General features: G+C 43.3%; 1 protein-coding gene across 1 annotated transcript in view; it reads right to left on the bottom strand.

Moving 5' to 3' along the window:
- Positions 1-9,334: 9,334 nt before the first annotated feature.
- Positions 9,335-18,061, bottom strand: part of ESM1 (endothelial cell specific molecule 1) — a 30,409-nt gene continuing 21,682 nt past the window's right edge. The window contains exon 3 of the mRNA XM_069748439.1: positions 9,335-9,740. Within this exon, the coding sequence (XP_069604540.1) occupies positions 9,652-9,740 (89 nt within the window). The 3' untranslated portion in view covers positions 9,335-9,651. The remainder of the gene's footprint in view (positions 9,741-18,061) is intronic.

Here is an 18,061-nt window from a genome sequence, read left to right as displayed (position 1 = left end):
AGAAAGACCAATATTAATCTCCCACAGTTTTTTTTTTCAGGGAGAATTTAGATACCAAATTTAAAAAAAAAACAAACTAGGCTTTCTATGGCCCACTATTTAAGAGAGATGGCACACTCAGGACTGGCACACAAGCAGAAATGCCAATATTAATCTCCCACTGTTTTTTTTTTTTCAGGGAGAATTTAGAAACCAAATTAAAAAAAAAACACGGGGCTTTCTATGGCCCACTATTTAAGAGAGATGGCACACTCAGGACTGGCACACAAGCAGAAAGGCCAATATTAATCTCTCACTGTTTTTTTTATTTTTTCAGGGAGAAGTTAGAAACCAAATTAAAAAAAAAAAAAAAAAACACGGGGCTTTCTATGGCCCACTATTTAAGAGAGATAGCACACTCAGGACTGGCACACAAGCAGAAAGGCCAATATTAATCTCCCACTGTTTTTTTTATTTTTCCAGGGAGAATTTAGAAACCAAATTTAAAAAAAAAAACACTAGGCTTTCTATGGCCCACTATTTAAGAGAGATGGCACACTCAGGACTGGCACACAATCAAAAAGGCCAATATTAATCTCCCACGGTTATTTTTATTTTTCCAGGGAGAATTTAGAAACCAAATTTAAAAAAACAAACAAACACTAGGCTTTCTATGGCCCACTATTTAAGACAGATGGCACACTCAGGACTGGCACACAAGCAGAAAGGCCAATATTAATCTCCCACAGTTTTTTTTTCAGGGAGAATTTAGATACCAAATTAAAAAAAACAAAAAAACTAGGCTTTCTATGGCCCACTATTTAAGAGAGATGGCACACTCAGGACTGGCACACAAGCAGAAAGGCCAATATTAATCCCCCACTGTTTTTTTTTTCAGGGAGAATTTAGAAACCAAATAAAAAAAAAAACACGGGGCTTTCTATGGCCCACTATTTAGGAGAGATGGCACACTCAGGACTGGCACACAAGCAGAAAGGCCAATATTAATCTCCCACTGTTTTTTTTATTTTTTCAGGGAGAAGTTAGAAACCAAATTTAAAAAAAAAACACAGGGCTTTCTATGGCCCACTATTTAAGAGAGATGGCACACTCAGGACTGGCACACAAGCAGAAAGGCCAATATTAATCTCCCACTGTTTTTTTTTTTCAGGGAGAATTTTTATACCAAATAAAAAAAAAAACACTAGGCTTTCTATGGCCCACTATTTAAGAGAGATGGCACACTCAGGACTGGCACACAAACAGAAAGGCCAATATTAATCTCCCACAGTTTTTTTTATTTTTCCAGGGAGAATTTAGAAACCAAATTTAAAAAAAAACCAAAACACTAGGCTTTCTATGGCCCACTATTTAAGAGAGATGGCACACTCAGGACTGGCACACAAGCAAAAAGGCCAATATTAATCTCCCACGGTTTTTTTTATTTTTCCAGGGAGAATTTAGGAACCAAATTTAAAAAAAAGAACACTAGGCTTTCTATGGCCCACTATTTAAGAGAGATGGCACACTCAGGACTGGCACACAAGCAGAAATGCCAATATTAATCTCCCACTGTTTTTTTTTTTTCAGGGAGAATTTAGAAACCAAATTAAAAAAAAAACACGGGGCTTTCTATGGCCCACTATTTAAGAGAGATGGCACACTCAGGACTGGCACACAAGCAGAAAGGCCAATATTAATCTCTCACTGTTTTTTTTATTTTTTCAGGGAGAAGTTAGAAACCAAATTAAAAAAAAAAAAAAAAAACACGGGGCTTTCTATGGCCCACTATTTAAGAGAGATAGCACACTCAGGACTGGCACACAAGCAGAAAGGCCAATATTAATCTCCCACTGTTTTTTTTATTTTTCCAGGGAGAATTTAGAAACCAAATTTAAAAAAAAAAACACTAGGCTTTCTATGGCCCACTATTTAAGAGAGATGGCACACTCAGGACTGGCACACAATCAAAAAGGCCAATATTAATCTCCCACGGTTATTTTTATTTTTCCAGGGAGAATTTAGAAACCAAATTTAAAAAAACAAACAAACACTAGGCTTTCTATGGCCCACTATTTAAGACAGATGGCACACTCAGGACTGGCACACAAGCAGAAAGGCCAATATTAATCTCCCACAGTTTTTTTTTCAGGGAGAATTTAGATACCAAATTAAAAAAAACAAAAAAACTAGGCTTTCTATGGCCCACTATTTAAGAGAGATGGCACACTCAGGACTGGCACACAAGCAGAAAGGCCAATATTAATCCCCCACTGTTTTTTTTTTCAGGGAGAATTTAGAAACCAAATAAAAAAAAAAACACGGGGCTTTCTATGGCCCACTATTTAGGAGAGATGGCACACTCAGGACTGGCACACAAGCAGAAAGGCCAATATTAATCTCCCACTGTTTTTTTTATTTTTTCAGGGAGAAGTTAGAAACCAAATTTAAAAAAAAAACACAGGGCTTTCTATGGCCCACTATTTAAGAGAGATGGCACACTCAGGACTGGCACACAAGCAGAAAGGCCAATATTAATCTCCCACTGTTTTTTTTTTTCAGGGAGAATTTAGAAACCAAATAAAAAAAAAAACACAGGGCTTTCTATGGCCCACTATTTAGGAGAGATGGCACACTCAGGACTGGCACACAAGCAGAAAGGCCAATATTAATCTCCCACAGTTTTTTTTTCAGGGAGAATTTAGATACCAAATTAAAAAAAAAAAAAACTAGGCTTTCTATGGCCCACTATTTAAGAGACATGGCACACTCAGGACTGGCACACAAGCAGAAAGGCCAATATTAATCTCCCACTGTTTTATTTTTCAGGGAGAATTTAGAAACCAAATAAAAAAAAAAACACAGGGCTTTCTATGGCCCACTATTTAGGAGAGATGGCACACTCAGGACTGGCACACAAGCAGAAAGGCCAATATTAATCTCTCACTGTTTTTTTTATTTTTTCAGGGAGAAGTTAGAAACCAAATTAAAAAAAAAAAAAAAACACGGGGCTTTCTATGGCCCACTATTTAAGAGAGATAGCACACTCAGGACTGGCACACAAGCAGAAAGGCCAATATTAATCTCCCACTGTTTTTTTTATTTTTCCAGGGAGAATTTAGAAACCAAATTTAAAAAAAAGAACACTAGGCTTTCTATGGCCCACTATTTAAGAGAGATGGCACACTCAGGACTGGCACACAATCAAAAAGGCCAATATTAATCTCCCACGGTTATTTTTATTTTTCCAGGGAGAATTTAGAAACCAAATTTAAAAAAACAAACAAACACTAGGCTTTCTATGGCCCACTATTTAAGAGAGATGGCACACTCAGGACTGGCACACAAGCAGAAAGGCCAATATTAATCTCCCACAGTTTTTTTTTCAGGGAGAATTTAGATACCAAATTAAAAAAAAAACAAAACTAGGCTTTCTATGGCCCACTATTTAAGAGACATGGCACACTCAGGACTGGCACACAAGCAGAAAGGCCAATATTAATCTCCCACTGTTTTATTTTTCAGGGAGAATTTAGAAACCAAATAAAAAAAAAAACACAGGGCTTTCTATGGCCCACTATTTAGGAGAGATGGCACACTCAGGACTGGCACACAAGCAGAAAGGCCAATATTAATCTCCCACTGTTTTTTTTATTTTTTCAGGGAGAAGTTAGAAACCAAATTTAAAAAAAAAAACACGGGGCTTTCTATGGCCCACTATTTAAGAGAGATGGCACACTCAGGACTGGCACACAAGCAGAAAGGCCAATATTAATCTCCCACTGTTTTTTTTTTTCAGGGAGAATTTAGATACCAATTTAAAAAAAAAACACTAGGCTTTCTATGGCCCACTATTTAAGAGAGATGGCACACTCAGGACTGGCACACAAACAGAAAGGCCAATATTAATCTCCCACAGTTTTTTTTATTTTTCCAGAGAGAATTTAGAAACCAAATTTAAAAAAAAAACAAAACACTAGGCTTTCTATGGCCCACTATTTAAGAGAGATGGCACACTCAGGACTGGCACACAAGCAGAAAGTCCAATATTAATCTCCCACAGTTTTTTTTATTTTTTTCAGGGAGAAGTTAGAAACCAAATTTAAAAAAAAAAAAAAACACGGGGCTTTTTATGGCCCACTATTTAAGAGAAATGGCACACTCAGGACTGGCACAGAAGCACAAAGGCCAATCTTAATCTCCCACAACTTATTTTTTAAGGGAGAATTAACCCCTTACCGGCATCGGACGTACTATACCGTCCGATGCCGGCTCCCCTGCTTTGATGCAGGGCTCCGCGGTGAGCCCACATCAAAGCCGGGACATGTCAGCTGTTTTGAACAGCTGACATGTGCCCGTAATAGGTGCGGGCAGAATCGCGATCTGCCCGCACCTATTAACTAGTTAAATGCCGCTGTCAAACGCAGACAGCGGCATTTAACTACCGCTTCCGGCCGGGCGGCCGGAAATGACGTCATCGCCGACCCCCGTCACATGATCGGGGGTCGGCGATGCTTGTATATTGTAGCCATAGAGGTCCCAGAGACCTCTATGGTTACTGATGAGCGGTGGCTGTGAGCGCCACCTTGTGGTCGGCGCTCACAGCACACCTCCATTTCTGCTACATAGCAGCGATCAGAAGATCGCTGCTATGTAGCAGAGCCGATCGTGCTGTGCCAGCTTCTAGCCTCCCATGGAGGCTATTGAAGCATGGCAAAAGTTAAGAAAAAAAGTTTAAAAAAATGTGAAAAAAATAAAAAAAACATAAAAGTTTAAATCACCCCCCTTTCGCCCCAACCAAAATAAATCAATAAAAAAAATATCAAATCTACACATATTTGGTATCGCCGCGCTCAGAATCGCCCGATCTATCAATTAAAAAAAAGTATTAACCTGATCGCTAAACAGCGTAGCGGGAAAAAAATTCGAAACGCCAGAATTACGTTTTTTTGGTCGCCGCGACATTGCATTAAAATGCAATAACGGGCGATCAAAAGAACGTATCTGCACCAAAATGCTATCATTAAAAACGTCATCTCGGCATGCAAAAAATAAGCCCTCAACCGACCCCAGATCATGAAAAATGGAGACGCTACGAGTATCGGAAAATGGCGCAATTTTTTTTTTTTTTTTAGCAAAGTTTGGAATTTTTTTCACCACTTAGATAAAAAATAACCTAGTCATGTTAGGTGTCTATGAACTCGTACTGACCTGGAGAATCATAATGGCAGGTCATTTTTAGCATTTAGTGAACCTAGCAAAAAAGCCAAACAAAAAACCAATGTGGGATTGCACTTTTTTTGCAATTTCACCGCACTTGGATATTTTTTCCCGTTTTCTAGTACACGACATGCTAAAACCAATGATGTCGTTCAAAAGTACAACTCGTCCCGCAAAAAATAAGCCCTCACATGGCCAAATTGACGGAAAAATAAAAAAGTTATGGCTCTGGGAAGGAGGGGAGCGAAAAACGAACACGGAAAAACAAAAAATCCCCCGGTCATGAAGGGGTTAAAAAAAAAAAAGGGACTGTCCTACAATTACTATCTCCCTGCCGTAATCTCAGCCAGGTATGGCAGGCAGCAATAAGAAGGAGTGGACTGCTGCACAAATTAAATCAAAAGTGTGGACAAACAAAAAAGATAGCTGTGCAGAAAGGAAGGAACAGCAGGATTTGTGCTTTGAAAAAAGCAGTTGGTTTGCACAGTGGCGTACACACAGCAATGCAGCTATCAGGGAGCCTTCTAGGGCAGCCCAATGAGCTACAGCTCTGAGGAAAAAAAATGTAGCTTCCACTGTCCCTGCAAACAAAAGGTGGTGTTGGACAGTGGAAATCGCTACAGCACATGCGGTTTGGTGGTTAATGGACCCTGCCTAACGCTATCCCTGCTTCTGACGAAGCGGCAGCAACCTCTCCCTATGCTCAGATCAGCAGCAGTAAGATGGCGGTCGGCGGAAACGCCTCTTTATAGCCCCTGTGACGCCGCAGACAGCAAGCCAATCACTGCAATGCCCTTCTCTAAGATGGTGGGGACCAGGACCTATGTTATCACGCTGCCCACACTCTGCGTCCACCTTCATTAGCTGAGAAATGGCGCTTTTCGCGTCATTGAAACGCGACTTTGGCGCGAAAGTCGCGTACCGCATGGCCGACCCCACACAGGGGTCGGGTCGGGTTTCGTGAAACCCGACTGTGCCAAAAGTCGGCGACTTTTGAAAATGAACGATCCGTTTCGCTCAACCCTAGAGGTGATGTCAGTAAGATTACCTTATTTCACAGTGGCAGGTTCTTGGGAGGGCAACCTAAGTGCCAGACTGATGGTGATCGGTGCCATCAACCTTACTGATGTCACCTCCATTCACAGCGGCCCGGTCTCGCGGAGCATAGTGTCAGACCCAGTAGTGATTGCTGCACCAGTCTATGAAGCTGCTTTCCCTGAACAGGGCTTCATAGACTGGACATAGGAGATGGGGATCATTGTGAGACCTCTATGGGATTGCAGCAGACCCCTGCGGATGATTTTATGGGGGACAATAAATGGGTAAAAGAGGGAACTTGTAAAAGAATGACTTTAACAAATAAATGACTTTTCTGTATGTGTTTCTTTCTTTTGTCTATGGGGTTAGTAATAGGGGTGTCTGACAGGCACCTCTCCATTGCTAACCCCTAGACTTGATATCAGTGGACATTACACAGTTGGCATTAACCCCAAAACCATTATCTCGATTTCCACCATGCCAGGGCAATCGGTAAGAGCTTAGGCTAAACACCAAAATTGGACCAACTAATGGATGTGCCATTTCTGAGATGATTGAGGGCTGGTCTTGTTAGGCTGAAAAGGGACCAATATCCATGGCCCTTCCCAGCCTATTAATTTCAGCCTGTGGCTCTCTGCTTAACCTATGCTGATTATTAAAAGTAGGGGAACCCCAAATCATTTTTTTGAGTGGCCCCTTAATTTTTAGTAAGGCAAAGCAGATAGCTTTGGGCTGATATTAATAGGCTTGGAAGGTACATGGATATTGGCCAATTCCCAGCAAAATAAGACCAGCTCACAGCTGGCTGCTTTCCCTTGGCTGGTTATAAAACTAGGAGAGATCACACATTTTTAAAAATTATTTATTTATTTCACAAGGTCAGGCCGGGTCACGTGCTGAACCGACCAATCACAGCCATACCAATATTTGGCATGGCTGCGATGTGGCTGGAAGTGCCCGCAGCCTTAAAGCTTGTTAATTGGCTGCACAATAGCCTTTCAAAAAGCTTTATTACTCTGCTGAACCTGAACAGTAACATGGACGTACAGTAACAAGTTTGTGTTCGGGGTTTGGTACTTGACATTAGGTGTCCAGCACGAACCGCAAAATTTAAAGTTCGGGTTTGCTCATCCCTAATCACCAGCAAGCAAGAAGGAGCTGCAGAGTAGACATCCCCAGCAAGCAAGAGGAGGGAGCTGCACAGTAGACATCAACAGCAAGCAAGAGGAGGGAGCTGCACAGTAGACATCAACAGCAAGCAAGAGGAGGGAGCTGCACAGTAGACATCAACAGCAAGCAAGAGGAGGGAGCTGCACAGTAGACATCATCAGCAAGGAAGATCAAGGACCTGCAGCACTGCTAGAGCCTTTTCATGGTTACTTCTCTTCCTTTGCAGTGTATTACATAGTAACATAGTAACATAGTAACATAGTTAGTAAGGCCGAAAAAAGACATTTGTCCATCCAGTTCAGCCTATATTCCATCATAATAAATACCCAGATCTACGTCCTTCTACAGAACCTAATAATTGTATGATACAATATTGTTCTGCTCCAGGAAGACATCCAGGCCTCTCTTGAACCCCTCGACTGAGTTCGCCATCACCACCTCCTCAGGCAAGCAATTCCAGATTCTCACTGCCCTAACAGTAAAGAATCCTCTTCTATGTTGGTGGAAAAACCTTCTCTCCTCCAGACGCAAAGAATGCCCCCTTGTGCCCGTCACCTTCCTTGGTATAAACAGATCCTCAGCGAGATATTTGTATTGTCCCCTTATATACTTATACATGGTTATTAGATCGCCCCTCAGTCGTCTTTTTTCTAGACTAAATAATCCTAATTTCGCTAATCTATCTGGGTATTGTAGTTCTCCCATCCCCTTTATTAATTTTGTTGCCCTCCTTTGTACTCTCTCTAGTTCCATTATATCCTTCCTGAGCACCGGTGCCCAAAACTGGACACAGTACTCCATGTGCGGTCTAACTAGGGATTTGTACAGAGGCAGTATAATGCTCTCATCATGTGTATCCAGACCTCTTTTAATGCACCCCATGATCCTGTTTGCCTTGGCAGCTGCTGCCTGGCACTGGCTGCTCCAGGTAAGTTTATCATTAACTAGGATCCCCAAGTCCTTCTCCCTGTCAGATTTACCCAGTGGTTTCCCATTCAGTGTGTAATGGTGACATTGATTCCTTCTTCCCATGTGTATAACCTTACATTTATCATTGTTAAACCTCATCTGCCACCTTTCAGCCCAAGTTTCCAACTTATCCAGATCCATCTGTAGCAGAATACTATCTTCTCTTGTATTAACTGCTTTACATAGTTTTGTATCATCTGCAAATATCGATATTTTACTGTGTAAACCTTCTACCAGATCATTAATGAATATGTTGAAGAGAACAGGTCCCAATACTGACCCCTGCGGTACCCCACTGGTCACAGCGACCCAGTTAGAGACTATTCCATTTATAACCACCCTCTGCTTTCTATCACTAAGCCAGTTACTAACCCATTTACACACATTTTCCCCCAGACCAAGCATTCTCATTTTGTGTACCAACCTCTTGTGCGGCACGGTATCAAACGCTTTGGAAAAATCGAGATATACCACGTCCAATGACTCACCGTGGTCCAGTCTATAGCTTACCTCTTCATAAAAACTGATTAGATTGGTTTGACAGGAGCGATTTCTCATAAACCCATGCTGATATGGAGTTAAACAGTTATTCTCATTGAGATAATCCAGAATAACATCCCTCAGAAACCCTTCAAATATTTTACCAACAATAGAGGTTAGACTTACTGGCCTATAATTTCCAGGTTCACTTTTAGAGCCCTTTTTGAATATTGGCACCACATTTGCTATGCGCCAGTCCTGCGGAACAGACCCTGTCGCTATAGAGTCACTAAAAATAAGAAATAATGGTTTATCTATTACATTACTTAGTTCTCTTACAACAACTATCACTTGTCTGCCATGGCTTAGTGAGACAGGCATTAGCCGCTTTTCAGGATTCTGAGAGCCACTCATGAGTTACAGATTTGGGAACAGTGGCTCTAATGAAATGAGGAAAGACAACAGAAGTCACACCAGCTTAATCTACAAAGCATTTATTTAAATACGCATGTAAACTGTATTAGATATACTAGACAACTGAAAATGATCCAAAATAAAAAGTTTATATAACTACACATTTACAAAAAGGTTGAATGGTATTTGATTCACAGAACAAAGATGTACATCTGTAATAAATCCACAGTCTATAAGGATCTCTCCGCTGCTATAAATTATCAGTGTCACGTGGAGAGCCGACCTCCCAATAGATGACATGTCCACTTTGCTTGTATTGTTATGTTCTCCCTTAGTCCAATGTCCACACGGTCCTTCTTATACACAGTTATAGAGTAGTGATCAGCGTGGGTTTAACCATTTTATTCCTGATCGAGATCCTTTTTCCTTATCTTTAACACTGTTCCCATCTCCTGAGGCCATTTCAAGTTCTAAGAGCAAAAAAAATAGAATTAAATATATTGCAAATATTTTGACAGAGACAGATCTGACGTTATTATACCACAGAATCCCCCCCTCCACCCATCGCCACCAAAAGAGAAAAATATTGTGCCATGCAGGCAATAGCTGGAAAGTATAGCGGAGTCACTGGGCTCTCGGGAACCTTTTCGACAGGAGTTACGGGTCAAGTGGAGAAAGGGGGGAGATGGGTGGATGAATGGGGCAGGTGGGGAGGTACAGATACCATTACCTATTTTATAGAAATCACAGGGTTTCTTTTGGTTTTAAGGGTCGCTAGCCAGACAGCTCTTTTAGCTTACGAAGGGGGATCATTAATTTTTTTATAAGAAAATCAGAGATCTGATCACATTGAGAATATATTAAAAATATTACGGGGTTGTCTACTTTATTTTAATCAATTCATTGTTGACATGCCTTTGTGGTACTTACTAATATATTCGTATCACAGGTTCTTCTCCTGCACTTATTAGTGCCTTCCTCTCCTGTTTCCAAAATAGCAGTTGATGGAGGGGCACGTGACCAGACCTGTCCATCAGCCACCTCCAATTGGAAAACAATGCACATGAAAAAGCTATTTTCCAAAAGGAGGAGGCTGATGGACAGATCTGGTCACAAGTTCCTCCATCATTGAAAACAGGAGAGCATTCAGTCTGTAAGGAAGAAGTGCAGGAGGAGAACTTTTCATACTGATAAATTAGTAAATAACACCATGTCATTCCTTAACATGTGTTAAAATTTATATAATGTGGACAACTCCTCTAGAGGGTTTTCCGCATTATGTTACAAATTCGCAGTCACTCTTTGTGACTGCAGACTTGTGAACCCTCACAATGTGCATACTGCCTCTATTAGGACTCTTCAGTGCTGGCGCCAGGAGCAAGCAGTCATATGACCACAATTATGCAATTTGCATACTTCCAGTAACATCCCAACTAGACTGTGCCGGACCTCGCTCAGTTCACTTTCACTGATGGAGGCTGCACTCATCTAGTCAGTATGTAACCCCATGAATGCAAATCACATATTTGAGGTCATCCACTTTCACTCCCGGCGCCGACACCGGAGAATCCTTGCAGTGCGAGGGAATTGAGGATTCACAAGTCTGCAGTCACATGGAGTGACTGCAGATTTGTAGCCTAAGGCCATACAGCCCCTTTAATCTACAAACAACAGTAGGTATCACATCAGCGTGGTTAAAAGTGGAGATTCAAATCCTCATCTAACAGAGGGCTAGATCGGCATATCCTAAAAATGGAGAGAAACTATTTCCATGAAATTGCAATGTGTTCATCACTCCTGCAATGGACAAATCAATGTTCTGTTTGCACAGTTGTAACAATACTGGATCTCCTTCTTATGCTTTACATGCTGATGTCATACACATGGATAAGAAATGGACAGCAAAAATTCATGATGGGCTCTAAAAACATAGATAACTGCAAAATAAGCTTCTCCAATGTGAATAGAAGGTCATAATGTAACATTATGGGAAATAAAAGCACAAAAATTAAAGCGGAACTATACTTACAAGTAACTTTTAAGAATAAACAGTTATATGAAGTATAATTCTATTTCTGGCCATTGTGTGACTTATATTCTGCATATTCATCAGTTTTTCCCTTTGCAGGGTTTATCTCTAATTTGCAGTTGACTCTGAGCTAGAGGATTGAGACTAGTTAGTATGATGTCTCCCATACATGCACACATAAAGAGATTCCTACTTTGGTAGAATGCAAACAGAAATAGTAAAGGCAAAGATGATGGTAGAAGGATCAGAAACCCTATCAATGTCATGAATAAATATATGCTATCAATGATAAATGGAGACTATGGAAATCAGCAGATTTTAATTGAAAGATTGATTTGAATGTACTGTGAGGCAGTGATCGGTGTCACAGGTAGGGTTCACTGTGTGTTCTCCCCAGGATGCACACGGAGGTATATTGAGGCCATGGGGGTGCATTGCAGTCACAGGCGTAGCTGTGATTGCAATTGTAAGACAGGGAACAATGTCACAGGTAGGGGTCACTGTGTGCTCCCCCCAGGATGTGCACAGAGGCCTATGAAGACAATGAGAGTGCATTGCAGGAACAGACATAGCTGTGATTGCAATGTAGACTAAAATAAGTGTTAGTCTTGGGCATGTATAGTGTCCAAGACAGAGTTGGGAAAACCTGCTTTGAGGTTGTTGTATTTTGAAATAAACTGCAGGATGGTATTCGTGCAGTTCGTTTCATTCCTGGCCCGGGTTATTCATGTGGCTGAAGGCAACAGATCCCAGTTGAAATCCCTGCTGCAACAGAAGTGTTCTGCCTGCAGTTGGGATCTGACTAATAAGCACTACTTCCTAAATGTGTTAGGCTCTGTTCACATGTTGCATTTTTGCGCAGTGATCATACTGACACCACAATACCATTGGGTGATGAAGAAAAAATAATTACATTTTTTCCACCCAAATTTTGTTTTAGCCTCAGATTTTACATTTTCACACTGGTTAATGGGTAAAAATGGAACCAAAATGTGTCCCAGAATTCCTGCTGATTGTGGAAATACCCCATATGTGGCTGTACAGTATTGCTTAGCCAAACAAAGAGATTCTGGAGGGAGGAAACACTATTTTCCTTCTGGAGCACACATTTTGCTGGAATAATTTACGGTCTCCATATACAGAGCCCCTAATTGCTAGAAGAGCACAATACCTACCCTCAATACTGGAAATTACACCCCTATGGGAATTTATCTAATGGTGTGGTGACGATTTTGACTCCATTTTCAAGAAACAAGCAGCAGTGGATGCAGGTGAATGAAAATTGTAAACTGCAAACTTGCTTCTGGAGATATGCACTTGTAAATTAGGTGGGCTCTCTTTATCGCTACAAAAATGCCAAACATGTGGACTATAAATATGGTTTAGGCACACTGGCATTCAGAATAGAGGGGGCATTTGAATTTGGGAGTGCAGGATTTGATGAATTTCTTTTGGGGGTCATGAAGTTATAGTGGTATTCCAGAGCCATTGTACTACCAGTAACATGGAAGCCCCCTATTTTCTGTTAACAGATGATGAAGCTGAGCGGGGGCTTGCTTTTTTGTGGATTGAATTGAAGCTTTTGTTGGAAACCTTTTACATAACATTTAGGATCACATTTAGCGCTATGCTGAGCACTTTCATCTGGGGTTTACATCTAAATCTATGAGTGACATGATTCAGATAAAACCACTGAGGGATCCATTCACTATAATGCGGCAGCAGAGTTACTTCATCTGGCCTCTGTTTAGCATTATCTTTCTTTTCAGAGGTGCACAAAATTGTGGCTGACCGTGCTTTATGAAACCCTAAAAAGACGAACAACACCGGATCATAGGAGGTCTGATGGTGTCCCCAGTGCCTCCATATGCCTCATTATAGGGAATCTTCCACTGGGGGTTCCATCTGAATCATGCATTTCAGAGATTTACACAGAAACCCCAGTGTAAGCACTCAGTGTAGAGTGCAGGATAAATGTGAGCTGAGCTTTACTGCGAACTTTGGGAGGCAGGATAAACAAAGCAACAGCAGGTGAAGAATTGGTTTTATTTTTTACACCATTCTATATGTGGTATAAGTGATTATAAGACTTTATTCTTTGGGGTCAGTGCGATTACAGCGATACCAGATTTAGATCTGTTTTTTATGTTGGGCTGCTGTCACGCATTAAAGATGCTTTTATTGCAAAAGCTAATTTTTGTGTTGCCATATTTTAATAGCTATAATTTATTTAGATTTCGGCTGGCATAGTCAAGTGAGAGCTTGTTTTTTGCGGGATGATTTGATGTTTTTATTGGTAGTATTTTCAGGCACAGGACATTTTTTGATCCTTTTCTATTCTGATTTTTTGGAGGCAGAATGAAAAAAACAGCTATTTGGGAATGGTATTTTGGGATTTTTTTGCCATTCCACATGTGGTGAAATTGATAAGACAGATTAATTCTTCAGGTCAGTAAGATTACAGAGATAACACATTTATACACCGTATTTTTCAGACTATAAGATGCACCTTTCCCAAAAATATTTAGGAGGAAAACGGGGGGGTGTGTTATAGTACGAACGCAGGCTTACCGGGGGGATTCGGCAGAGGTGTGACGATGCTACGGCAGTGGGTGGTGCTTCACTGATTTCCCTGCAGCCATCTTCCTAAAGACGTGGTCCGCTGGAGGCTTCAAGAAAATAGCTGCTGGAGGCCACGTGTGTGCAGATGGAAATCTTGGAAAATGGCCGCCGAGATTTCAATCTGCGCTCGCGCGGCCTCTGTCGGCCATTTCCCTGAAACCTCCGGTGGCCCACGGCTTCAAGAAGATGGCCACAGAGAAACAGGTGATGCACTTGACTCTGCTCACCGTGGACACAAGGCCGCGGCGTCGCCACATTTCTGCTGCCGGATCACTGTGCGCGCCGCTCAGCCTCTCTGTCCTGAGTGTTGCAGAGCCGGAGAGACGCTGACTGGCTGCACCGGACCTGCGCTAGGAACGGGAGAGGTGAGGATTTTACTTTTTTTTTCTTTATGTCTGACTCTGTCTGGGGGCAATGCTGGAGACCATGGGGCAGATTGCTAGACACACTGGGGCAATACTGGAGACCATGGGGCAGAATGCTGGACACACTGGGGCAATACTGGAGACCATGGGGCAGAATGCTGGACACACTGGGGCAATACTGGAGACCATGGGGCAGAATGCTGGACACACTGGGGCAATACTGGAGACCCTGGGGCAGATTTCTGGACACACTGAGGCAATGCTGGAGACCCTGGGGCAGAATGCTGGACACACTGGGGCAATACTGGAGACCATGGGGCAGAATGCTGGACACACTGGGGCAATACAGGAGACCATGGGGCAGATTGCTGGACACACTGGGGCAATACTGGAGACCCTGGGGCAGATTTCTGGACACATTGAGGCAATGCTGGAGACCCTGGGGCAGATTTCTGGACATACTGGGGCAATGCTGGAGACCCTGGGGCAATGCTGGACACTGGGGCAGATTGCTGGACACGCTGGGGCAATGCTGGACACGCTGGGGCAGATTGCTGTGCACGCTGGGGCAGATTGCTGTGCACGCTGGGGCAGATTGCTGTGCACCCTGGGGCAGATTGCTGTGCACACTAGGGCAGATTGCTGTGCACACTGGGGCAGATTGCTGTGCACACTGGGGCAGATTGCTGTGCACACTGGGGCAGATTGCTGTGCACACTGGGGGCAATGCTGGAGACCCTGGGGCAGATTTCTGGACACACTTGGGTAATGTTGGACACTGGGGCAGATTGCTGGACACACTGGGGCAATGCTGGACACTGGGGCAGATTGCTGGACACACTGGGGGCAATGCTGGACACACTGGGGCAATGCTGGACACACTGGGGCAATACTAGAGACCCTGGGGCAGATTTCTGGACACATTGAGGCAATGCTGGAGACCCTGGGGCAGATTTCTGGACACACTGGGGCAGATTTCTGGATATACTGGGGCAATGCTGGAGACCCTGGGGCAGATTTCTGGACACTGGGGCAATGCTGGACACTGGGGCAGATTGCTGGACATGCTGGGGCAATTCTGGACACTGGGGCAGATTGCTGTGCACACTGGGGCAGATTGCTGTGCACACTGGGGCAGATTGCTGTGCACACTGGGGCAGATTGCTGGACACACTGGGGGCAATGCTGGACACACTGGGGCAATGCTGGAGACCCTGGGGCAGATTTCTGGACACACTGGGGCAATGCTGGACACTGGGGGTAATATGCTGGACACACTGGGGGTAATATGCTGGACACACTGGGGCAATGCTGGACACTGGGGGTAATATGCTGGACACACTGGGGGTAAAATGCTGGACACTGGGGCAGATTGCTGGACACACTGGGGGCAGTGCTGGACATACTGGGACAGATTGCTGGACACATTGGGGGTAATATGCTGGACACACTGGGGCAGATTGCTGGACAACATGGGGGTAATATGCTGGACACACTGGGGCAGATTGCTGGACACACTGGGGGCAGGACTTGAGGCATGGGCAGAATGTAGATACGGGGCATGATTGGAGACACGGGGCAGGATTGGATCATGGGTCAGGATTGGATCATGGGGCAGGACGGATACAATGGAGGCTGGTGGGGCAGGATGGGGAGATCATGTGCGGTAGAATAGATACTCATGAGGGTAGGATGCGAGAACATATGGCTGGAGCCAGGAATGAGATAAACGGGGCCAGGGTGGGGAATAGTGTTACCATAGGGGCTAATTAAGGGATATTATTACTGCAGTGATGTATTTATTTAATTTTTTGAGTATACTGTTTTAAATGGGGGGGGGGGGGGGGGCGGTCCTGTTACTGTGCAGAGTGACACTATATCACCTTTTTTTCTTCATGTGGTGTAATGTAGAAGTTGTGAAAAATTAAGCAATGTGTTCTGCAAGCGGAGCTCGAGATAACTGTGTTATTTCCTGCAGAAACTAGTCCTGGTTGGAAGGAATGATGGTGGTCTGTGCTGGATGAAAGATGAAGGACTTCACCTAGAGACGTCACTGGTGAGTCAGTGTTACCTATACACTGACACTATACACTGTATACTATATACAGCGGTCCTGTGTACAATGTCACCAGTGATCTCTGTATTATCTATACATTATATACAGAGTTCCTGTGTATAATACCACCAGTGATCTCTGTATTACCTCTACACAGACACTGCATACTAAGTACAGATCTCCTGTGAATACTGGCACTTATGGTGATAGTACTGTGTTTTTTTTATTACTGATCAGTATTGTAGTATTACATAGTAACATAGTTAGTAAGGCCGAAAAAAGACATTTGTCCATGCAGTTCAGCCTATATTCCATCATAATAAATCCCCAGATCTACGTCCTTCTACAGAACCTAATTGTATGATACAATATTGTTCTGCTCCAGGAAGACATCCAGGCCTCTCTTGAACCCCTCGACTGAGTTCGCCATCACCACCTCCTCAGGCAAGCAATTCCAGATTCTCACAGCCCTAACAGTAAAGAATCCTCTTCTATGTTGGTGGAAAAACCTTCTCTCCTCCAGACGCAAAGAATGCCCCCTTGTGCCCGTCACCTTCCTTGGTATAAACAGATCCTCAGCGAGATATTTGTATTGTCCCCTTATATACTTATACATGGTTATTAGATCGCCCCTCAGTCGTCTTTTTTCTAGACTAAATAATCCTAATTTCGCTAATCTATCTGGGTATTGTAGTTCTCCCATCCCCTTTATTAATTTTGTTGCCCTCCTTTGTACTCTCTCTAGTTCCATTATATCCTTCCTGAGCACCGGTGCCCAAAACTGGACACAGTACTCCATGTGCGGTCTAACTAGGGATTTGTACAGAGGCAGTATAATGCTCTCATCATGTGTATCCAGACCTCTTTTAATGCACCCCATGATCCTGTTTGCCTTGGCAGCTGTCACTATGTGGTGGTAATATGTGGTCTGGAAATGGTGTTGTGGTATTTGTCCCTTGTATGTAGTATTATTCGGTCACTATGTGGTCTGGTCATGGTGTGGTGGTATTAAGTCACAGGTTTGGCATGTGGGGGTGACACCATTAGGCCCAGTTTAAGTTCTACAAAACAGGAAAACCATTTTTTGTAACCTTGGTGTGTATTGAGCCAGCTTGGCCAAAGTCGGGAACAGCCCCGGGCGGCAAAAGCTCTAGCTACGCCTCTGCCTCCGAGTATCTATGACTCCTCGGAGATTTTGCTTTCATCGCAGCAGCTGAATGCTTTACAGCTACTAGACAGCTTGATTACATGTGGGGATTCCCTAGCAACCAGGCAACCCCCACATGTACTCAGCCTGGCTAGTAGCTGCAAATCATTCAGCTGCTGTGATCAAAACTAAACCTCCGAACACTAACAAATTCTCAGAGACCACCAGAGCGTGCTCGGGAAAACCCGAGCAACGAGTACACTCACTCATCACTAGTCAGCATCTCACGTGCAGGGAGGAGGCGTGTCAGCTTGTGCTCTGAGCATGAGCTGACAGGCCACGGTCCCTGGGTGACACCACGGTTATCTTTCGGCTGTGTCAATGGGAGCACAGAGGGAACTCCTTCCCTCTGCAATGCCCCGCGATGTAGCTGTCACTATTGACAGTGGCATCACAGGGGTTAAATGCCCGCAGTCTGCGCGAGGAACAATGTTGGCCATTGCTGCAGGGTGTCATCTCTCATACAGAGCTCTCAGTTAGAGCTAACACCTGCATTTAATCTTTGCGATGCA

The sequence above is a fragment of the Ranitomeya imitator genome, chromosome 1 (genome assembly GCF_032444005.1).
Source record: "Ranitomeya imitator isolate aRanImi1 chromosome 1, aRanImi1.pri, whole genome shotgun sequence".
Classification (NCBI taxonomy): Eukaryota; Metazoa; Chordata; class Amphibia; order Anura; family Dendrobatidae; genus Ranitomeya; species Ranitomeya imitator.
This window is presented reverse-complemented; position numbering and strand designations above follow the sequence as displayed.